A 25,231-nucleotide genomic window follows, 5' to 3' on the forward strand; every position below is an offset into this window, starting at 1 on the left:
GGGTTGCATATGATTCACACAGCAAACAGCCTGCTTTCAAACAGCCTTTGTACTTTTCCAGTACAGCAATCTGTAAATCATTACGCACCCCCTCTTTGCCCAATCCACACAGGATGTGAGTCTGTGTCAGCTCCCAGCTTGATAGCCTTCCTCTTTAGTGCGATCAATAAAAAACTCCTGCTTGCAGCTTTGGAAATTACTAGTCTATCGCCTGCCTCTAGCCAAGAGGGTGGGTGTCACATTCACAGATGTCCCACATCTGACAGGGTTGAGACTAGAGGCGCACGTTCTGTTGGCAGGTAGGGGGAAAGACCTGCCGTTGTAAAGCTTGTCCATCCACACTGCTGCAACTGCTCCTGGCTAACCCAGTGGGCCAGGAGCACCAGCAGTGTTTCAGGAAAAACGTGGTTGTACGCACGCCACCACTGACATTTCTTCCTGCTGGCAGGCCATGTCATTTCTGTGGAAAGGAGAGGATTGTTCTAGGTGTACTTATTTTAAATGGGGATGAAGTGTTTGATGCAATGAGCGTTTCCTGGTGCTTGTCACAGGTCTGACTTCAGGGAGAGGAGGAGGTGGACATTTGTCAGGAGCAGTTTGAGTGTTTCTGATAGACAGGCAGATGCAGCTCTCTTTCGTCCCGATTTGTGTCTGTGGAAGTAGCAAAGCTGTATTAGCTCCCTCTCTAACTCACGCTCCAAGTTCGGCAAGCAAAGCCACTCATCATGACAGCTAAAGCTGTGACAGGCCACTTCTTCCTCCAGGAACAGCACAGGAATTGCAAGAATTCAAAAGGGAAGACCTGGGGGCAATTCCCCTGGTTTCATGCAGACAGTAACACCCAGTTCACGTCTTCAACCTCCACTTGATAGCCAATTTTATAACATTTCAGTCTAAATCTTTAGAAGCGTTCCACAACTTGGGCACATTGGTTTTAATGGGAGGTGACTGTAGATCCAATTTTAGGCAGTTGACTGGGGCAGGGTAATGGTGGGGGGGGCGGAATTGGTCTTTGAAAGGTGGTCTTGGTATTGTTGCTGTTGCCAAGAGAGAGTTTGGGCTCAGTGATTTGGAGATTTGGGCTCACAACAGCAAGCCTACCTTCAGTCCATGCCAGTCTTCAAGGTAAAGGCAGGTGTGACTTTCCTGGAGTAGCTCCCCAGGACCTCCACACTAGTTTTGCCCTTTCCTTTGTTTTGCCTCCACTTTACAAAGTAGAAAAGCCAGACCATTTATCCTTCGGTGACACAGTTCAGTTTTGGCTACAACACTGAGAAACCCTGGGCTCTGTACTGAGCTCCTGGGCTTTGTACTTCAGTGGATAGTAACCACAGATGTTTCCACAGGGATAATATAAACAGATCAATGTATGTAACTGCCATTCATTTAGGAAAACAAAACAATTGGAGGTGTTTGTGCTATAAGCCGGGTAAGCTCATTGTAAAGATTTTGGAATAGAGCTTGAGGAGTTTCAAGTAACATAATCTAAGAGAACTTCCTTCCTTGCATGGGGACTACATGCTCAGCTGTGTTCATTTGTCATTATTCCTGGAGTTTTACATGCCATTCAAATTTGTAGTCCAGATAAAAATCAGCGATATAGGTCACGGCTTTGAGAGTGTGGGCTGTGGTGATTAGCCACGATCTGTTTGTGATATCTACTTGCCTCCCCAATATGCAATGTATTCAAATCTTCTCCGAGCCTCTTTTCATTATTTTGTTCAACAGACAAGTAAAGGAGTAAGTAGGAGCATTCCACGAGTGCTTTTCTGTCAAGTGAAGTATGAGACTGTGCCTTGCATCGTTTCATCTTCTTGGCCAAGCCAGGACAATATGTAACCGGGTATTATACCATGTTCTTCTTCTCACAGAAGAAAAGGGCATGTTAACTCTTTTGTGCCAGTGGAATTCTTGTGGATAAGTACAAGTGACAGAACTCTTTGAAGTTAATAATTCCAATATCCAGTACAAGTTGTAGGCACGTCACAGGCATTGCTTTTGTATATTATATGTGCTAAAGGACAATAGTTTTGCTCAAATGTGGTGGTTTCCCTCTGAGAAGTATTTTCTCTATTTCAAAGAACACTGTCATTATGACATGCTCCAAAGTGGAAGCCCAAGCCGAGCAAGCCAAGCAACAGCAGAATCAGGAGAAGGTTAGAATGAGTGGCAGACAAAGACTTAAAATCCCAAGTGTCTTCTGTCAGGCACCCATTTTTACCCTAGATATCATCAGTTAATTAGTTGGTGTGAAGTCAGTGAACACTAATGTGAAATTGTTCAGCTTTGCTGTCAGTGAGTCCATTTTGCTGACCTCTGACTTAGGAACTGCGGTAAATGTCATGAGCTGCAGCAAGCTGTTCAGGCCTTCTGCGGAGATTTGCTTAGACCTTGAAGCAGCTGACCTGTAGGTATACCTGAATAGCAAGTTTTATAGCAAATATGCCTGATTGGAAGTGAAAAGATGAATCATCATCTCTAAAATAGAGGACAGTTGCCAGCAAGTTTTAAAATTTTCTCTGCAGAGTTAAGGGACCCAGAATGCAACTTCCTAAAAGTAATGAATTGGTTCTGATGATTGATATAAGACTCTAATTTTTCTGAAGGTTTTCAAAGGCTTCTGAAATGTTTCTGAAATATTCTAATAATTGGTGTTGTACCATATTAAAAATCCTGCCAAGCTGTCTAATTAAATACAGCCATAGTTGCTTCTCAAAACCAAAATTAACTACTTGGTTTGGCATATTGCGAGCCCTCTTACACAGGTGGATAATTCAAGCTCAACAAGGAGTTTTGGTCACCTAGTTTCTCAGTTCAGTGGATCTGAAATTGAATCATTTCCTTTTAATGGGTGACTTGGCTAAGTGGTTTGAAAGTAATTAGCAAACCCAGTAGATCTGATATTGAAGTGTATGATCATCATCTTATCGGGAACTACTTATTTCCTGTGGAAACTGCAGTCGACTTCTCAACAAATTCAGAAGGCAACTTGTTGCTCCTTCTTCTAAGGAAGCTAATCAAGGAATGGTTGCACCATACCAGGCATGTTTTGACTTGTGATGAAGTGATTCCAGCTGATTTAAAAGGCATTTTCAGTAGGTCTTTTCTTTATTAGTATTGGATGTTTTATTTGGTCACTTTTAAGAAAGCAGTAATTGACTTCTTACAGATGCAGACTATTTTTTATCCACTAATACATTTTAATCTTGGTGCACAGCTCTTAATGGGATATGCTTCCACTCCAGAGCAATTCAGATTGATTTTGTTTCTACCTCAGAAATATATTACAGTAGACCCACAGTATATAAAAGTGCTCGGTGTGTTGAGATGAACTAGTCTTACAGCATTTGCAGCTTCTAATGGGAGCTCAGTACATTTAGAGAAGAAGTGGTGATTGATTGCCTGGTGCTTGGGCTAATTGATATGGCACTGAGTTAGTCAGAAGCTCTCAGCTCCATCAAAATCACACATGACATTGCTCCAGTGCCTCTTAATATTGACTAGTTCATATGATAAAAGTAGCATGTTTTGGAAGAAGTCTTCCTTCAGCATCAGTTACATTCTTTCCAGAAGGGCTTCCTGCCTGGAGTAGCATTACTCCTCCACTGGAAATTTTTTAAAAGGATGTTCTCAGGTCTGTTTATTTTTTATGGGCTTGGATGCGGTCACTGAGATCCTGTGAGATCAGAAGAATGGAATGAAAGTGGCCACAGATGACACTTGAGCTATTTCCACAGCTGGATGCACACCAGCCAGAGTAGGCGGTCCTCTGCAGATGAATTAGTTCGTTGAAGTACATGATACAAAACATCTGTTACAATGAGAACAAACAAAAACAATGTGCCTTTGAAGACTGCGATTTGTTGGGAGCTGCTTGCAAGGGTGCTGAATGAGGCAGTTGTCAGTAAGGAAACATTTTCAGGCTTGCCCTTGTGTGAACTAAAGCAAAACTACACAGTAAAAATACGTAAATTCAATCAAGCAAAAGACCTGCTTTTCCCAAATTTTGTTACTCTGATTCCTGATACAGCAATGGGGAGGGAGAGAGCCCTTCTGTACCAAATGTTTTTTATACCCTAAACCACTTTTAATGCAATGGTATAATTCCAGCTGAGTGGCTGCAAAAACTTAGAAGCTGCGCTGGTACAGTAACTGTTATTCTGTCAGTTGTTCCCTGCACTGCTTTATTACCAGCTGTCTTTAAGTGCAATAGATGTTTTTCATTGTCACTGCCACCTGATGACAAATAAAACCTTCAAAATGGTTTTGCTCTGAGGGGCAGCTCACAGCTCCTAGCCAGAAGTAGACCTTTCACGTCACCTTAATGAGCAGAAGGGATCCGAACATTCCCACCCCATTTTACTCTTACGAGGCAGTTACTTTTGGCTGCCTTTGATTTTATTCCTGCAGTTGAGCTGATGAGGAAGTAGGAATACTAGGTATTTCTGGACTAAATAAACATGCTGTGTGTATAAACACTGAAGACAATTCAAGCAAAGCCAGGAGTTTATCAGTTATTACAGGGCAGTACTGTTCTTGTAGACAGTTTAAAGAAAATGTAATACCCATAGTATTTTAGCCATGGTAAGGATGAATTAGATGCAAGTGTATATGAAAGCACCAGCTCCTTTTTTTTTTTTTTCCCAAAAGTGAGCATACTAACTAGCACACAGATTTGATAGATGAGAAGCCTATACTATATACATAATAGGAAAAGGCTGCGCTACCAAAGCATGCTCCCAGAGAGGGTTTGTGCCCAGTCTGCGTGTTCACGTGAGGTAGGCAGTGGCAGTAAAAGAAATAAATCAAAGTTAATCGTTTAGGTCAAGTAAGTAGTAAAGATATGTGATTTTGGACCTGGAGATCCTTTAGTTCTTTCCCTGCTGATGGCCCACTGTGTCTGCACAAGGCAGCTACATTCTTTTTTAAAGTCTCAACAACTGAAACAGGAGCTCCCATGGGTCTCAGGGGGTCAGATGGGCCACTGGGAGAGGGCATCTTTCCTGGCTTTCTATCTGTGATCCAGTGGTGGGTGTCAGGAGAGGTGAGAAGCTGCTGAGGAAGCAAAGTTAAACAAGATTCTTGTTTAGTTCAATTGATTCTAGTTTATGCTTTCCTGATGAGCTGGGTGCCTGATTGTATACGTAGTCATAGCTTATTATAGCTGTACAAGACAATTATGTTAATCTTACTTTTATTTCCTAAGATTCTTTGATCTCATACACATCAAAGATGTAAAATTTTAGTCTTGTTGGTAATTAGCTAGAAAGCAAATATGTTGTCTGTCAGTACAGAGGATACAAAGCACAAGAAATTGTCCTGGGGGAGTCTAGATTCTAGTCTAATTTTTTTTCTCCTCATCAGATTTTTATTTCCTTTCCATCAGTTGCCTCAGCCATTAAATAAATGTACTGGAAGTAAACTTTGCCATTGTGAAATTCATTCAGCTTTTTAAACCACCTAGTCACTCAGTATAGATCCTCAACTGAGGAAAAGCACTTTGGTACATCAAACAAAAAATGTACATCAGTATTTCCCAAACTTGCAACAACCCCTTGCGGTCTGTATTGGCAAAGGTTTCACGCTTGCTTGCTGTTAGTTTTAAGCAGACCAGGGCTAATGGTGTGCACAGTTCTGATTTGATTCACCAGTTATAGTCCAAAGGCTTTGATTCTTAACTTAGAATTGGTGCTCTGGTCAAGAACAGCAAATGAGTGTATGCTAAATGATTTGGCTCTGCAGTCGCTCTTCAAAGCTGTCTTTCTGGATAGCAAAAATGCAGAGGGATTATTTTACAATTTCTGCAGCGAATCTCCGCATCAGTACTTTATGCCTGCAGCTGGTAGATTTATACATTGCAATTTATTCTGGGGATTGACCCCTCCCCCCACTTTTGTTCATGAATTGCAAAGAGATCATTATCTTCATAAATTTGTTTACTGTCCAAAACTTTGGTATGAATAATTTATGGCAACAGTCAGCCTAAGGATTGTTCTCAGTGTGCATAACAAGTATTTATTAGATAGTTTCATACTGGAAGTTATTAGACTTGCCACCTTCCTGTTCCCAGGTTGGTTGTCCTTATCTTTATTAATTACTTCAGCTTCTAGACAAGATGACTGTCCTGCCTTAAAACAAGATTTTGTTTCTTGATTAAACAAGTCTGCAGGCAGCCATAGGCTGCCTGTATGGCAAGTTTTGCAGAAAATAAAAATAACACAAAACTTAAAATTGGGCTGTTGAAAAAAAACTCATTGAATAACAGTCTGAATCTGAAAACAAGAGCAAAATCATCTCTGCTTGGGATAATTAATTAATGACAATCTGTGCTAGAAAAATCTATTGGATACCTGCATAGTAATATACAGTTTGGCGTCTGTCTCTGAGGATTAAACCAATGTGAAATCTTGGTAGCATTCAAGTCAGTGACAAAACTTTAATTGATTTCAGTGGGGCCAGGATTTCAGGCCAAATTTTTCAAATTCACTAACCTAAGATCTGTATGTTACTGTGATTCTTGGATTCTGGAGGTTTTAACCATTGAGACTGCAAACACCTTCTGCTAAAGATTTGTCCTCATCTAGTTTTGATTTTATGCTTCAAGCTTGTGCTTTTCTGCGTTACTTCCCTGCATTTATAATCATTTGCAGTGACACAGGGCTGAAACACCAGAAAACAGGGTCTTTCATGATACTGCATTTCCTCGACAGTAGAAATAGTACCAGAAAATACCACAAGAAACACTACCAGAAAACCATTTCATGTACTTTTCAGTCCCACAAATGGATTTTCTGTGTGCCTGGAAAAGCCACTGCAGAACAGAAATATGGCTGCCAAGAGGTTGGTCTCTACTGGAGTTTATCGGAACATCTGCTGTTAGTTATGTTGTGTCCTTTGATGTCAAAGACAAAACAAGGGTTTGTTTGGTTTTTGGAGGAAGGGGGTTCACATGGAATGAAGATTCACAAGCATGCAGTGCACAGAGTCCAGCCCTCAAGTCCCTGTCACTCTGGAATTAATTAGAGCACTCTTTTTTCTATCCACACAGCTCTCAAGAAAAGATGGGAGTATTACCCATTTGCCTATCATCTCATTCCTATTTATCTTCCTTTGGATGTTTCTTGTTTCCTTTTCCTCTGAGGCTACCCTTTGCCTCTGGCTAGGACTGTCAAGACTATTACATATATAGTACTCTGTGAATAATAAAATTTGGCTTTGTGGGCAGAATCAAATAATAACTCTAAAACTTGTCTTGAAGTGAAAATGTGCAGAGGGAGAGGGTAGTGACATGGAAAAAGTTGTGAAAATGTTGTCTTGACTCCACTCCAGGAAAGAACTTAGGGAGTGGGGAGTGGGTGAGAAGAAGAACAAAGACAAAGTATCTATAATATTTCTGTTTTCATTTCTGGGTTATTGAACTAATTTTAAGCTTTTTTTTCCCTTCAAATTTAGATAAATTCTGAAATGACATGTCATTTTGAAATATTGTGGAAACATTGCATTTTGACAGCTCCAATTTTTTCATTCTTTCGGTCACAATTATGTGCCAAGTGTGACCTGGATTCACAGGATGCTTTATTCTCCCTCAAAGTGTTTTTTCCAAATAATTTACTGTTCATCTCAGCAATATGTGTACACCATCCAGCTGGCTTTTTTTTTCTCTAGCTTATACTGTGATTTATTCCTCCAAAGCATAAAGATCTTCTTACATTTATGTAAAAGATGTCTCCCTGAACTTATGGCAGACTCAGCTGCCTAATCTGTGCTCCCCAGAAGGCTGATCATCCAGTTTGGGTCAAAAACTCACTCTGGTGCATTTACCACAGTAACGGGCCTCCAGCTTATTCTTCTCTGGCTGCAGAGGAAGGTGCTCTACATGGTCTGAGACATTTTCACAGCAGTATTTGGTAGTAGGCAGTTCCTAGTCAGCTGCCTTGTAGCCTGAAGGACTGACTTCTGTTGGGCAAGTGTAAATGCAGGGTTTAGAAAAAGACCTTGACAGTTCTTGAACTGCTTCTTCTTGGCTCGTCCTTAGGACCTCTGAAATGAGTGTTGACCGCAATGGTAGTTTGATGTCTAGATGCCAAAGCAAATAAAACAGACATAAAGATTTCTTCCAGAGAAAACTGAGCACCTCTACAATATTCAAATAGCTGAAAGATATTCAGGAAAGCATCCCAGAGAAACATCTTTGACTTCAACCTAAAATTCTGCAAATCAGACTGTGTGTGGAGGACACAAAGCCATAAAGGAGTAAAGAATATCTTCGCATTATGTCAGGATCTGACTGCTGTGCATTTACATGGGCTTGTACACTGTGACTGGTAGGAAATCGTGGCACACCCAAGCCAAAGCTTTTTGTAGAGATTACTGCAGCATGTAAGGACAAATGTGAACTAGAGGGACATACCTAATTTACTCCAATAAATCCATTCACGTTAGAAAACTGAAGCAGCAAACTAGGACTTCATTTGCCCATGTTGCTTTGGTTACTTTTTGGTTACTTTGGTTTATGGCAAAAGGCTGCACTCAAGCAGGCAGCCTGATTCTGAGAAATGCAGAACACTCTGCATTCATCTGCTTATGCAAAAATTGACTACTCTTTTGGGGTAGATTGGAATAAATTATAATTTTATGCAAACAGCAAATAATTGCCATCTATCAATGTAGAGAGAGGTAATAATAAAGTATTTGGTCATTCTAGGCATTACTCTAAATGGGGAGCTGAAAAAGTACTTTGTCATCTGCTTTCTGCCTTCATGTACCCAGTATCACCAGAATTTGAAACTGGTAGCATGATGGGATGAATGTGGTCCATTCACTAATGTGGAAAATGGACTCTTTGGGGATCAGTCTTTGGTGGTTAACAACTTTCTGATAAAATAGAGTGCCCTGAAAAGACACAGTAGCAATAGGCTGGTGATGAACGCCCTCCGTAGACTGGGCAGTGTGCGGGACAGTGACCGTGCAAGCCTCTCCCCTCTGTGCCATCAGTGCTCTTCACCTTGGAGCTAATCTGCAGGGATGCAGTTGTGGGGATGCACCCCCCCACACCTTTTGCAATCCTTAGGAATGCTATTGGACATCACCACTTGCAGTAATGTATTTTTGTGGTGGAGAGCTTCTCTGTGCGTAGCTGATGCCTGGACATTACCAAACAGCTGTAGCTTGATAATGACTTTCAGTCCCAGCAATGACCAAACCTGGTGACCCAGCATTGAGACTCCCTATTCTATTAACAGTCCTCTGAGCCACTCTGTTCCCATCTTGTACTTTCAAGATATTTAACATGTTACAGCTGTGCTCATTGCTATACAATAGTTAAGAGGGCTGCCAGCATTTCCAGTATGAACTCATATTTTAAGGATAATAACTCAGCTGTAAAAATGTGCTGCAGGCTGAAACTTTATAAGGAAGATCTTAGCCCAAGAGTGACTTTATCTGGACAAAAAAAGGGAAAATATATCAATTTAGTCATTCTTAATCAGTAGAGATATATTAAAAAGAAAGTAAGTAATCCTTGCCGGATCAGTTATTTACTTTTTCTCTTTTTAGCTTAATAATAGCCAAAGTCTACACCTTTTTGAACTCCTCATGTCTACTTTTTAGACTAGCTGGACCACTTGCACAATGAAGTTTTACTTACAAGGGTCAGTTTTAAAGTGCTTTTCCTTAATTTTTTTGTCTTCTTTTAAAAGACAATAAAGTGTGGAGCAAGGTAGACTTAAGCTAGCCATTTTCTATTACTTACTTCAAATCTGCTCCACATGAATCAAGAGGTAAAATGTTTCCTTTGATTAATTCAGACTGGAGCGGTGATTAAAACCACCCATTCTCTTTGGGCCTGCAATGGTGATGACCCAGGCTGTACCCACAGTCTGAACGCTCGTGGACTTGGGAAAGTTCAGATGTAGACCCAGAACCATCCCAGAACCCTGACAACAGACCAGCTCCTGAGTCCTCTATAAATCACACAGTTTGTAAAGCACTTAGAGGTCTTTGGTAGAAGGGAGACTTATAAATGTCAAGCATTTCTTGTAATACACAGGCTGGCTTCACTGGAAGTGCCTTAAAGTAAACAAGAACTTAAAATATCACAGTTTTAGCTATAAAATGTGTTCACCCTCTGTAGACTCCTACATTCTGAGTATTGGCACAAACCTGAGGGCTTGAATTTGAGTTCATTTACATCAGATGTACCTTCACTGATTTAAATGTGGTTACCTTTCAAGTACATGCTCTGTGTGCTTGCTGCTGTCAGCTTTACTTGTGGCTTCTTGTGGTCTAACACATCAGGGACAGAATTTTTAGGTAAGGCATTTTTACAGCCACAGTTTCTCCAGATTGTGCCTATATTAACAATTGTTCAAAACAATGGAAAACTACACAGGTGTCACTGAGGGCATCGTCCAAGGATGGTGGAGTTGTCCAGGTGCAGCAAAAGCCATGTGTTGGTTGCAGTTGGTTTGTACAGAGTCGAGTCCAAGCAGCAATTGGTCTGCTTAGAGTCACAAAAAAAAAGCGTTAAAATTTGTAAAAATGTGAGTGAGGCATAGGCTCACATTACTTTTAATAACAGAATATAAGGTAAGAAGGCACTATTGAAAATCTGTGCCTCAGTCCTGGTTTGAGGTCTGTCACCAAGCTGGCACTGCCAGGTAGCCAGCTGTAACCAGTCAAAGGACAAATCCCAATACAGAATGGAGTGGATTTCACCCATAGCCTCCCCTGAGGGGTTACGAGTCCAGAAAATGAAATGCAGTTTGGGACCTGGGGCGCAGCACACTTCAGCTGTGAAAACTGTGGTTTTAAATGAGAGAAAAGACAGGGCTGAAATAGTTGTCTTTCTGTTACTCTGTGAGAAAGGGCTTTGTTTAACATAACAGATTACAAATCTAACAATACATGACAGAGAGACAGATTTCTGTATTTGTCCTCTCTAATAAGGAGGCATTTCTAGATTTCAAGATCAGAATGCACCACAGTGATCTAGAACTGAATTGATACATAACATGAACGGTGGCTTAGTACAGGATTTCCCCTGTCTCTCAACCTCAAGTCTAAAATCTATTATTGAACTGAAGCATATCTTTAGAAAAACATCCTTACCCACTCAGGGTTTCATTTCTAGCATCTTCTGCTATGTGTCTTTCCTAATAGGTAGGATAAGAAGGATTCCTGAGAAGATTATGTAGGTATTACTGCCCTCTCATCAGCCTTCCAGAACTTTTAAATTCGAAAAATGGGATGGGGAGGGAAAGGACATAGTTTTCTCACCCTCCACACCTTTAATCTTCCTTTGTGCAGGAGCTGCACAAAAAGGAGTTTAGACATAGGCAGCAGATGACAGTGCTTCACAGTGTGCTCTCATGGAGGATGAACGTTGGGTTTGTAGCTAAATTCAAGAGTGATGCAGCAACATCAGCCTCAGCATGTCAAGGTGCCTCTCACCCTGCCCCATGCAGCTGGATACCTAGATTACCTGACAGCCCCTGCATCAGCATGGCTCTGAGGGTGCAGCTCATATTTGGACCTAGCCTAAGAGTTAGCTCTGATACTCAAGAGTTACCTTTGGCTCAGCATTGCAAGGGCCACCATGCAGTCCATGAGCAACTCTGTGAAGCATTCTCACTTGTATTGACCATCTCTAGTAAATTCTGGCTTGCAAGAGCAATTCTGATCTTGGAGTTGCAGGGAGACATCCTGATGGCTACCTATCCCTTGACCATTCTTCCCATTGTCCTCTCAAGGATTAGGGGTCTCACAGAGGAGCACTCTGCTGTCTGCCAGCTTGGCACCTCAGCATGCCTCCTTTGTGCTTCATTCAGTGATACCACCTCACTTTTCTGAAAGTGGATGGATGGATGGATAGATAGATATTTTCATCTAAGACTGGTTGTGGTTAGGTCCTTCTAGTGCTGTGGAGCTAGCACTATGCACAGCCATGCCATTTTCTTCTGGCTGCAGTTGTGTAGGATGTCATTTTGTCATCTTGCCTCTGGTGGATACATAGGGTTATATTACCCATCTGCTTTTCTGGATTTCTCTTCTCTTGTTGGTAGCCAGTTCCTTAGCATTTCTGATGTCTCCCAGTGTCAGTGTTTGTCCTTCTAATCAGTGAGTCTTTTCTTCCAGCACAGCCGCTAGATTGCAGCTCACACAGCGCGAGTCCCTCCTGGTTTGGGGCAGGAAATGAAACACAGCACATCTGTTACAGATCACAGCTGCTGTCCTGTCACTGGCCATTGTAGTGTCGAGGCTAGAAGTGCACGTAGGAGAAATGTCACAGGCATTTCCTCCCCAAACCCAGTTAGCCACTCTCTGTGCCTGGCAAATGACCCATGTACTAAATCTCACCAGAAAAGCAGAGATCAACAGTGCAGTGTCTCAGACATTTGGTGTGATCAAATGTCTGTTGTCATGACTTCGTGGAGACACACAGACAGGTAGGACTGCCTCACCTTGCCCAGAAGGCTTGAACCTCAGGGAGAGCCAAGGTCCTACCGCACTAAACACGCCATACATGTTCTCATGCCACCAACCTGCTCTGCTCCTCTGCATCTAAGCACAAACTTTGAAGGCAAGTCTTTCTGTTAGGCATTTTTCTTGTATTTTGAGCATATTTCCCTGAGGAAAATAAAAGAAGTGTTCTCAGCTAGTAACAGAAGCTCTTACTCAACGTTTATTAAATGTTGCACATAAATAAGTTTAAAAACCTGTCACTGTTGCTTTTAGTTACTTTTTTCATAATAAATCCTGGACTGAGAGTTTTAAGCATCAAAAAAATTATCCACATGTTGAAAAAACAGCGTGGCCTGAGTGAATGTAATAGAACTGGCAATATAATTTGTCTTCCCATATGCAGATATAAGGGTGTATATAGGTGTATATATATGTGTAAGATCAGACTATTGAGGATGCAAATATGGCATCCTTTTTGAAAGCTTCATTTGAACCCAGTAAGGCAGGGAAGTGAAAATTTAGGCTAAACACTGGTGCTGACTCATATTTTAGTTGTGCTGTTTAATAATTTCCATTTTGCACCTTGTTAGAACTAGGATGTGCCATCAAGTAAATTTTCACACCTGGTTACAGGCGTGAAGGGGAGGGAACACAGCAGAACTGTTTGGAGAGGAAATATTATTTGGATTTAGCTTTAATAGATGAAGCTCCATTCTAATGCTAAGAAAAACTATTCTACAGGGAAGAGACTCCTGATTCCCGTTTATTAGGATGGCACACCAGCCACTGGGAGACAGTGGATGAGGGAATTAGTCCACATCAGAAAATATCTATAAGAACATAAAGAGAATGGAATGGCCAAGCACAACATTTTAGTATGTCACATACTAATTAGGTATAGATCAGGAGTTCTGTGCAGGAAATAAAGATTTGTTCACTAATAGTGTCGAGGTTTTGAAATCTGTGCTTGTTTTGACATGGACTGGGAAGACCTTTGGATATTTTTTGTGAAATCTGATAGCGGGAAGGGCAGAAGATTTGTTCTGTATATTCCAGTGGTTATGTACTGGGCAAATCACAACCTCCATATTTCCTCTTTGTCTTCTGGGAATGCTAAGCCTTATGTGAGCATTGTGAGGATGCTTTTGTTAGTGGTGGCTGTTCTTGATAGAGCAAAAAGACTGTTATGTGGATTGGATATATAAAGCCAGCATACAGCCAAGTGCACTTGCAAACTGAAGGGTAGGAAGAAAACAAGAGATGTGACTTCTTGTTCCCCTCTAGGATATGTCAGAAGAGGGTGTAAGAGCTGTCTATGGCCTTTCTGGTGGCTCCAGCACTTGCTGGAAAGAATGCCTCACTGTGACAGGTCATTCCCTAACTGCTGTGGGCTCCTTCCTGTTAGCAGGCCCCAGCAAAACTACTCCCATTTATTCAGGCACATAATACCAGAAATTTTATTTTATTCCTGGGGCAAGTTGGAGAAGGGTATGAAAACTATCATTTCTCCCTCAGTCTAGAGAGAACACATGGGCTTGTGGTCCAGCCTGCATGAGCAGACAGTAAAGCCAAAGATACAGCATGGGGCTCTCAAACTCTGCTGCAGACTTCCTGTAGTAATTCAGATATATTTTCCTTTCATAAATCTTGTCCTTTTTCTCAATGGCCTTTCTCTTGAGATCTTATTTTGGGTGGAAGGATTTAAGTTGCCATGCAAAAGTCACTTTAGGCACTGAGTGACATGGGCAACTTTTTGTTTGCAACAGAAATGCTATCTCTTTCTTTTTTTAAAGCCCTTTTAGATTAACAGACAATGGTATGCTATGAAACTTACTGTTTTTACAAGTCTGGTAGGAGCATAAACTACTGGCATAATATCACAGTGGTACTCCCTGATGTAATACATTTATTAACTGGTACCAATATAGTTGCAGATACTGCTTTATTTGTGCACACTGTTACCGATGCAAAACTCTTTCTATTGCATCAACTGTGTTTTCTTTATTTCTTGATGTTCCCATTTCTATATCCTTTTAATCTGCATTTCTACGTGTAGGCTAGTATCTGTATATTATCAAAAGCTGTATTTTAAACTAGGAGACAGGATATATAGTTAAAGGCAAGAAGGGCAATGGGAAAGAAACCATCAAAACCCTTGGCTGTTGTTATAGGAAAGGTGGTGCATACACAATGGTCATCTTTGTTCTTTATCTACCACACTATATTTGGATTCGTAATCCTTTAAGACCAGTTACTCCTGGGTAGTAACTCTCTTGGACCAATGACATATACTTTCAGCTGAGGAAAGAATCTCACAAACATACAGAAAAAAAAAATGAGAAAGGGAAAGCGAATGTGTCCGTTGCTCCAAGGAGGTTCAACTAAGGTATGAAGGTGATGTCAGATAAGAATTTGAATTTATGCTCAAAATTAGAAATATTACAATATGAAGTTGTTGTTTAGTACTTGCCATAGAAACTGGACTCAAAGTCAGTGAAGTTCTGTATCAGGGTTTGCCCATTCCAAAGTTAAAGATGCTTTAGTTTAAGTGTAGGATTTGGGCTTCCTGCTCACTTTACCCCATTTTTAGCAAGCTTTTACATTCAACAATGTAATGAAAAGAAAGAAAATCCTAAGATTTGTAGAATATACCTTATTAGCTGATGTTTGCTGATCTTCCTCAACATACTCAAATCATTATTTAATCTCTGATCAGGTAGTAAATGCCAAGGCACTTGGTAACTTTTCACTGAGAAAGGGAAAATAGATTTTCTTTGATTTTGATATATAATCAGTTTTTATGGAATATCAACAAGTATCTCCAACAGAGTTGCTGACAGAGGGCAGAGAGGATTTCACAGCTACCTTTAGTCTTTCTCCTATAGTCATGAAAGGTTGGCCTAACAGCCAGTTCAGAGCACTTCGCAAGGCTCCCTGCTCTGACGAGGGGACCCTATTTTTAATGCTGCCTGTAAGAGGCAGCCCAAGGAGATGAGACAAGTCAATCTAGACACAACAGTAAACCCATATAAATAGGGTAGTCATTCATTCAGTATGCAGAGAGAGTACATTTATCTGCAAAAAAAGTATGCGTGTTGGGTTTTTTCATATTAATTTTTGATAGACACATCCAGTCTGATAAGTATAAGGAAAGTCATCCCTTCACTCAGTTTAATAAAACCCAAAAAAACAACATGTTCTTGATAACATGAAGACATTCACTTGGTAGTATGGTAATAACTTCTCAGATCGAATGACCTGGTGCTTATATGACTGCACAATGTGTCTGTAAACAAGTTTGAAAAGTAAGTAAGTTCGCTGCTGTAATGTTTATTGGCTTTACATTGGCCAGGATTTACAAAGAAGAATTTGTAAGTGTGCTTAACTTGTTGAAACTTCCTAAATAAAGAAAAAGCAAACTGTAAAATAAGCAGATGCTTACTGTAAGCTTTAAAAACTATTTATTCAGCTGGTATTTGTGCCTTAAGTCTAATATCAGTATTAGAACACTGGAATAGAACAGAAGCCTTTAATACAGTTCATTATTCTAGAAAGCTGGGACGGACTAATCCTTCTTTCCACTGGCCCCCAAGTGCATCTCTCAACTAGTGAACTCTCTGTTCCTAAAGCCCCCTAATACACTTTTTATTTCTGATGTCACTTTCTCACCCTTTAAGGCACGTAAGGTGGCATGTGTCATTGAACTATCATACATTTATTTCTGCTGATGCCTTTTGGTATTGGCAAGTACTTAAAGATAGTCTACCTAATGTAATAAACAGGCTGTATTTAGTGTCCTTCCTGTGATTTCAGTTTGTTGCCAAACAGGGAGAGTACAGTGTTCATAATTGGTAAAGTCAGGCTTCATTTTTTGCAAGTGATAGACTAGAAAATATTCTGGAATAAATACATTCACTTTCTTACACGAAAGGTATGTCCATAGACCTTAGAGCATTTTAAAACAGCAAGGTCTTTCAAGTGAAGTGAAGAGGAATTAAAGTGTATATGTCAATGAACTTATCCTGGGTTTTTTGCAGTGTTGCAAAAGTTGTGTGTTTTCTTCCGTATCATTGATTCCTTACCATTTGCCCTGTTAATCTTCATTTCATTTACAGCCACTATAGCATCGACAGAATTGTATGACAAGTCATATGCTAGGAATACCTTGCCAAATTTAAAAGTCATTATAGTAACTGGTTTCTTGCAGGAATTATAAACAAATTGATCAGACTGAGGCAACAGGGCAGATCTAAATATTTGGCAGGCCAACTACTTGTTTTGGCAAAGACAGTGGCAAAAACCTCATCATAAATTCTTCTACAGGTTTTTTCAACTAAGCTGGGCCTTCATAGTATTATGCCATGCTAAGATGTCTATATCATTTATAAACTCAGTAAAATCAGACATCCAAACAAATGAAAGTGAAAAATATGTTTGCTGTAGCCTTTGCCAGTCACGAAATGGATGTTTATCAGCAAATACCTATTATAGGCTGAAAAGAATCAAATTGCTTTTAATATGATGACAGCATTTGATGCAAGACATTGTTGTCTTCTACAGCTAAATAAGTTGAATATGAATGGACTTGAACAGCATGTAGTATGAAACACATTATGGTCTGGAGGCTGGGTGTCGCCCTAACAACCAGGAGATAGTTGCTTAATTAAGTACAATTTTTTCCCTATGTGATCATGAGAGGATTCTGCAAACTGGTGAATTAATGGTCTGGCAAATGCATGTGATTCTCTGCTCTAGGTAACTGTCAGCTTCAAACATGTTAAGCTGTCTTAGGAAAGCTGCAAGTACTTGATTTGTTTTCCCAACTTCTTTTCCTAACATATTAAATGGTATGTGTTTAGGGACTAGAATATATGTATTTTCTATTTAAGAATAATATGTTTACTGTCTCTGAGCAATTTTTTTGTCCTTGATATATTTTCTCTCCAGTTCATCTTTTTTTTAAATAGTTTATTTGCAAAAACCTGTCTCGCGTACTTATTTACTGAAAGACATTTGCTATCAGATTTTTCCACTGTGTGTCTGGCACTTGCGTTTGCTACACTAAATCATAAGACTTCCTTCACTGCTGGCCTTTCTTCATTTCCATGCTCCTGAATTTATACACAGGAATAGCTATCAGTCTGTCACATCTGTAATCACAGCAAGTTTCTCCAACCGTACCTTTGCAATAAACAGCTTTGCAAAGAAAGCTAGGTATTTTAAGGCTATGGGACATCCTAAATTAATTGCAGCCAGGACTGCCAGCAGTGCAGGGCTGCATGAAGCTGTGACGTAGGTGTGACTTTCTGCTTACCCCATCAGACATTGCAAATGGGAACTCACCTTGTCTGTCACAGAAAGCCCTGAAGCAATTGTCCATCTCTAAGCCAAAGGAGAAGACTGCTCATAGAGGGACTGAGAGCTGTTTATCACTTGACAAATTTGTTTTGAGCGTTTATGGTTTGGTACAGTAAAAACGCTGTTTTGTGGTGTGGATCATTCAGAGCATAAAGCTTATGATAGCTTAGCATAACCAAAAAGTGCAGGTGGATGGCCAAACCCCAAGACCTCCTCTGGCTGCATGCTGCTCTACAGGAGCAGCCCTGGTATCCCAGGCCACTGATTTTGAACAAACAGCAAGAACTTCATTTTCCTTGGGCATGGTGCTACCTCAGACCCTGGCACTGAAACTACTGTGCAGGGACTGCCAAAGGGGCTGAATGAATGTGTGCCCCACAGATTTGCTTTAAGACTCTTTCAGCAAAAGGGTAGATTTTTTTTCAGCAAAAAGAGAGGAGCAGCATGAAAGAGAAGAATGTAATGTAAGGAAGAAAGGGCTTTTTGAATAGAATACTTACTATGCTGAAAGAAATTTGAAAGAAAATTTGTAGCGAAAATTTGTGGCTATCTCGATTTGTAAGGACCCATGCCAGCAAGGAGGTGGTTAGCACTGTGGTAGTTCATTAGAATTAGTTAATCAGTGGGTTAATCTATCTAAACCAGTGTAAATTAATAGAGCCAAGAAGGAAGCAAAAGTGTTCGCAAGTGTTGCAGGTTTGATACTTGTACACTGATCAGCTTGGTTTATTAGCATTTATTTGGAATCATGACAGATACTCTGTGGAGGCTTGTGTCTGTAATTTGCCAGGTATTGTAGGGACTCTTGTCAGTGCAAGAAATGTAATCCACTATGTGACATAATACAAGTGCGTATGTATTTCATATGCTCGGGGTATTACAAAATGGACTGGCCAAGCTGAGCCTGCCTCCTTTGTATCATTGCATGCAAGTAATGAGTTTGTAGAGACTGCAGAATTGCAGCTTCTCAGATAGGATGTGCATAGACAAAATACTGCTGGAAGGCAAGAAAAAAATTGAATTGGTACTTGCCTGCTTTTTTATTTTTGTTTATTTTTCATTTGCGGCTGAAAATTTGAAATCTTTTGCTTCTAATCAGATTCTTGACAATGCAGTCACAGCTGCACATAAATGTGAGGCAGATACTTAGGTGCGCTGTTGTTTCTGGAACTAGCTGATTTTAAATTCCAGTTTATGGGTGGATTTTGTCAGTAATCTTGATGGAAAAAATGTCAGTTTTCCTTTTTTTTAAACAAATATTTTCGTCCACATTTTCCACACTTTGTAGCAGCTGTAATGTGATTGTGCAAATTTGTAGTGTGTGCACGCAAGCATACATATGCACGGAGTAGAGCTATTGTTTCATATGAAGAAATAGCTGGAAATAACCTCCTTATTTAACTATCTGCAAGAGGAAGAGCAGACCACTCTGTTTCTAACTGACTTTCTCTAACCAACACAGGAAGTAGCATTTTACACCATAGAACTGAAGAGAATCAACACTTCACTAAGGCATGAGGTTACCAACATGGGACCTTGGGGAGTGGGAGAGCAAAAAACCAAGGAATATGAATGACAAAGAAGCTTTCTCCAAAGCTCCTCTGGCATGTCTTTAGTTTCATTTTTGTTCAAAGTCTTGTTCTTGCTTTAGTTCAAATGCTGTTTGTTATTAATGTCTTTGTTTTTCATGCAGAGAGGAAAAAAGCTTTTAAATGCAGTGTATGTGTTTTAAATGGGTGTCACTACCAAACTCGCTGTCAATAGCTAGTCTTACTTAATCAGCTATAAAATGTCATGAGTAAGGGTTCTTAATTGAGACTGGAAAAATCCAAGATAATTACCATAATAGGTTGAAGATCTCAGAGACTGAAGGTTTTAGAAGTCAGAGAAAATTAGGGACATATGTGTTCTGTCTGTAAGATTATTCTGTATAGGATATGGAAAAATAGAAATGACGGCTATTTTGCAATGTACAGTAGCATTCATCATAGAAAGAACATACGCATTTGTTTGTCAGAAGCAATGAAGTAAAAAATGACACTTAATTGGAACTGACGTAAAATGGCCTCATTAGTAGTACAAATAATATATGTGTGTAGCTTGGTTGTCAATAGGAACAAAACATGTTTCCTCTGACACATATATTAGTCTCTTCTAAGATTCGTGTCAAGTTTTCAACCAGGTTCACTCATTTAGAGAATGATTCTTTTTTTTTTTTAATGTGAAATGTTGAAGTGTAAATGATGTATGTTTGTAGGGTGCTGTGATAACACCAACAATGGACCACACTATGTCAATGCAGCCAGCGAGCATGATGGGCCCTCTGACCCAACAGATGAACCACCTTTCCTTGGGCACAACAGGAACGGTAAGATCATAGGTTATGCTATTTACTTTCTACATGGTAAAACGTTTATTGCTTACTGAGTTTCTCAAGGTAATTTATTACTCTTGGGTTTTCAGTGCTTCACCTTTTGCAGTTTAATATTGCTGTGGTTTACTTTGTTTTTTCTCCACGTCCGGACACGTCTGGCCCTGTTGCAGCAAACATATCAAAGTGCCTTTCATCCTGACCCAAACATGATGTACCACACGAACAATATCCTCATATCACTACATCACGCAAACATGTATCTACAGATAAGTTTCTAAAACCTTCGTACAGTCAACATTAGGTATTATAGATCAGAACTGACAAAGAAGTATGAGCAGTAAAACAGGTCAACGAAACCTGCTCCGTACTTAGTTCTCATGTAAATATGGTAGTACTCCTCTATCAGTTTGGTTTTTAATGAGAAATTGTTTGCGTCTCAAGCTAGAAAGTTTTATACCACTGGGAGATGAGAGTTCTGGCTTCATGGTAGGATCCAGTACTCAATTCTAACCCGTAGCAGCCAGCCATACACAGTTTGCTCCAGGCTCAGAAATGTGATTTTGGGCCAAGCTCAGCTGTGTTTCCAGTATATTATATTTAAACATGCATATTTCAACAATTATTTTTTCTTTAAGCTGTGTAAGTCAGACTCAATTAACTCTCCCAGAGTCAGAGAAAGACAGAAAATGCTGCTAGTAAATATTATTAAAACTCTCTGAAATGTTCCTAAAATACAATAGCCTGCACACAGTAAATGGTGGTTTGATATGTGAATGTGTGCCCACTGCATGGTCATGTATATTTTTAAGAAAATGCAGACATAAACATTAGACTTGCATGTCTTTAGCACACAAGTGCTTTACATAATAATTACCTAAAAGATCTATTATGCATTTGCAAAATTTTTTTTTCTGTTTCACCACTGTCCTGCTTGATACTAATCTCTAGGAACAGCTTTCCAATTTTGGTTGTATTGGGTCTTCTCTTCCTTTTCTTTTCTCTTCCTCTCCTTTTTTCTTATCAGTTTAATTTAATTCTACCTCTGGTGTGTTTTCCCCCTTTGAAAAAAAACCCTCTGTTGAGATCTGAGACTTCTGTATTTATTTCTGAGGAAACTTGAATATGATGGTTCATTGTTTATTGCTGTTATTTTAAATGTTTCATTCAACAATCAGAAGAAGTAGGAATTATACCTCAAAGTTAATAACAGCATTTTTCCCCTCTGAAGAGATGAAACTGAAGGAAATACTAGGACTAGTGAGAATTTCTGCATGTGTAATTACTGTGGTTTAAAAGCGTGTTTAAAAATTAAGACAAAATGGAAAATGAATTCTGGATATGCTGCTGGGCAGCTCCTATGAATTTTTCCTTCTGCCTGTCATTTTCACTTCCATGACTCTTACAGACATTGTCTTCTGCACTTATTTTCTCACAATCTTAATGCAAACTAGAAAATTCCCAGGTAATGTTCTCTTCCAACTTGAGACCACTGTTACAATGCTCATAGTAACAAATCAATTTGGGGAGGCAGGGGAAGGAGTCTAAAAGGCAGTGGGTGATCTAGCAGGTGATAATAAGATCCTGAATTTATTTTACTGCAACTGAAAGTAAAGAAAATCTTTCCTTCCTTTTCCTAGCTCTTTACACAGTCATATCTTTCAAAGTCACAGCATTCCCTGATAACTTATTGAAATACATTCAGAGGTATACCATATAGGTTTATGTTTACTATCTTTAAAACTCCTAAGTCATTTACAGAAAACTTAAAGAGCAAGAAAGAGTAAATGATTGATGGGTGTTACAATATCCATAGGCTTTCATAAATCTCAAATGACACTCTATTTTATCGCATACAGAATTTCTCTTTGGCAGAAACACCACCAGCACCATGTTCAGTTAAAGTCCTCGTGCAAGCAGGATAATCATGGAGGTCATCGGGAATTCCTCCTGTCAGGAATTAAAGGGAGAACTTCAGGATTTGGGCTGCCAGTAGCAGTTTTATTGGATGTATCCATCCTCACTTGAAATTGAATCTTCCTAAAATGTTCTGTTACATAAAAAAATGTGGGGAAAATGGACAACCTGTTTAGAGGCATGATTTATTTAGAGATATTTTTACTTCATTTATTCTGAAGTCTGAATTTTAGTCCAGAGAGAGGAGCATTGAGAGCATTAAGCCATGACAAATTGAGGCAAGTCCAAAACATGCTACTGTGAGTACCTCAGCAGGACTAAGTTTTATGGGCTATATAAGACATAAACTATACATTTCTGTTATGAACATATTTTTTAATTTTATCCTTAAAACTGTGCAACAGGGTGCCATAAAGAGCCACCAGCTATCTTTCAAGAAACCAGCCAGTTTTTGTTTAAGCAAACAAGCCGAGAAGTCACAGACAATTCTGCTCAGCATTGGCTGTAACTGTGTCCCAATTTAATTTAAAAGCTTGCAGCATACAAAACAGTTTTTATTAAAAGGCTTTCATACATTCACTTCCTCAGACAAACCATTTTGCTAATTAACCTAACATATTTTTTAACCAAAACAGACCTCTGTAGTCACCTAAGTGAGAGTTGACTTCAAACCCACTTCCAAACTTGCCTGATTCAGACTGAATGCTGGGTTTCTAAAATGTTGCTACGACAGAAAATCTATTCTCTAGCAAGTAAGCTAGAGAAATAGCATACTGGCCTATACATGCCTCATATCTTGTGGGAATTATTCTGCCTTTTGATGCTCTCTAAAAGATTAAAATACTCTGTCCAGGCTGGAGCCATTCCAGAGGGGAAACCCTTCACAGAGGAGCACTCTTTAGCCTCTCGGTGAGGTGAGTTACCTGAGCAAGAGTGTCCTCTGCCAATTCCTGCCTCAACACCAAAAACTGGATTTGAGTTTTGATCTCTCAGCCCTGAAGCACACATTAAAACCCCATGCGAATTCAAGGGGCATCCCTGGCTGCTCTCAATTATTTAGTCGACCAGGCCAGGGAGGGCATTTCTGGCTAAATACTGGCAGAGCCACTCACTTCCAGCTGGAAGCATCCAATTCAGCAGCCAAAATAGAGCAGCTTTCCTACAGCCCCCACTTGCAGCCAGCTGCCTTCCCCGGTGCTATGGGAAGCCTTTAGTTACCGGCCCCAAAAAGCACAAAGATTTTTGTTCAGAAAACCATTTGCCATGAATAAGAACAAGAAGTTTTCTTTCTCTCCAAACCCCCCAAAGAATGCATATTTAATTTTATTATCTTTTTTAACATTTTTATTTCTTATCTATTATTGAATTGTCTGTATAGAATCTGACATCTCTGCTATACTAAGCACTCCTCTAATTAGAAGGATGCACTAAGGCTATCAAGATGCCAGGCCAGGTGAAAAGCTGCAAATCCATCTTTACTTGATCTCATTGCCCACCTTATGAAAACATACAGCTGCAGCAAATATTCCAGCCCAAAAGATGGTACAGGGCACCAGGGGAAGTGAGGTAATGGCCTGCAGTTTGTGGCAACTCAACCCCATGTTCCTGTGCTGTGAGAGAAATTCATACAGCGTTTGCATCTCCCAGTTACTGTGCTTTGTGCTTCATCCACCCAGAACATAATTCCTTTCTGCCTTTATGAAAATCAAATTGATTTCTGCTGCTGAAAATACAGTTTACATTAATGATGAATTGAGAGGCAAATGTGCTGCTCTGATCACCTCCCCAAATCTGCCTGAAATCTGGAGTTAAGCAGAGAACCTGCCAGAGGGGTGATTTCTGCCATATTCATATGTATTTTTCATACACACCTCTTCACTCAAAAAGAGTAGAAAGCGTTTACATGGGTGTGCTGGCTATGGGCAAATATATAAAGAAAACCTACGGTTAAATTATCCCAGGATTACAGCAAAAAGGTGATAACCGAATATTCTGATTAAGGCTGACAACCCAGCCTCAGCTCCTACAATTGTATTAAAATGAAATTTTAATGCCAGGAGGCATAATGTGAAGACAGACAACAGGTTTAACCTTGAAATTTTTCTTTTGTTTACTAGTTTATTATTATTTATTACAGTAAGTCTTGTTTTTCCTGTGTAATATTCGCCTACAATTAAGTCTGCTATTAAAAAAGGTACCATAGAGAAAGCAGAGAGTGAGCGAGTCTGTAAGGGTAGCATTGAAAGAGCAGCATTAGTATGTGTTTAATAATGTATGGAGGCTGGAATTGTTCCATCATCAGCCTGCCGTTCAAAATGTTTTCGATACAGCCATTGATCTGACATCTGTTTCATGGTTTAATAAAGTTGTGATTGATGCCTGAGTGGATATAATACAAAACCCTTTAGAAGTATGAAAACCGAGCAGTCTGATCACTGATTTCAGTCCCTGTTGCTCATCTCCCTTTTACTGAGGCACTTCCACGTTTGACCATCATCCGCCTCTTCAGTGGGAAGATTTGCTCTATTCTTTCTCTTCTGCTGCTCATTCCCAAAGGAAGTTCTCTGTTCAGCACTGTCTTGGTCCAGCTTTCTCTGCCCTCCCTGCTGTTAGCATCCAACTCAGATACTGCTTGGGTTCCAGTTTCATCCAACAAATTGAGGGAGCCTTTGTTAGTCCTCATTGGCAGAGGAGTAATTCCAGCTTTTTTTCCCCTCTCTTTTGGAACTGCCTTACCATAGGCTTGTTTCATCTTAACCCTTTGAGACCCACACCAATGGGAGAGTGAGTAGAAGCCAGGTTTTTTACTAAAACTGCTGCTCAACTGTGCTGCTTAATTGTTCTTCACGCTTGCAGGCGGTTCACTCAGCTTTCAGCTTCTAATTTTGAAACGTAATAGGCAACTTACAAAATAAGCTCTCCATTGCACTTTTCAAACAACAACAACAAAAACCTAAAAAAAAAAGGTTGAATTGTTCTGGATACCTCTGTATTAAAAATGCAGTCAGGTGGAAGTAATGTGGGATTCTGCTGAAACTGCAAACCACCATAACTCAGCCTTCCTGGTTTATAGTATCACCAGAAATCTCTCATTGGAATAACAGGCTTGTTATGCGGATACAT

At 39.8% G+C, this 25,231-nt stretch overlaps 1 protein-coding gene across 8 annotated transcripts in view; it reads left to right on the forward strand.

Moving 5' to 3' along the window:
• RBMS3 (RNA binding motif single stranded interacting protein 3) overlaps nucleotides 1-25,231 on the forward strand; it is a 728,945-nt gene that overhangs the window by 669,720 nt on the left and 33,994 nt on the right. For all 8 annotated transcript variants that reach the window (XM_075083285.1, XM_075083286.1, XM_075083287.1 and 5 more), the window contains one exon: nucleotides 20,078-20,188. In XM_075083285.1, the coding sequence (XP_074939386.1) occupies nucleotides 20,078-20,188 (111 nt within the window). The remainder of the gene's footprint in view (nucleotides 1-20,077; nucleotides 20,189-25,231) is intronic.

The sequence above is a fragment of the Phalacrocorax aristotelis genome, chromosome 2 (assembly GCF_949628215.1).
Source record: "Phalacrocorax aristotelis chromosome 2, bGulAri2.1, whole genome shotgun sequence".
In the NCBI taxonomy this organism is placed as follows: domain Eukaryota; kingdom Metazoa; phylum Chordata; class Aves; order Suliformes; family Phalacrocoracidae; genus Phalacrocorax; species Phalacrocorax aristotelis.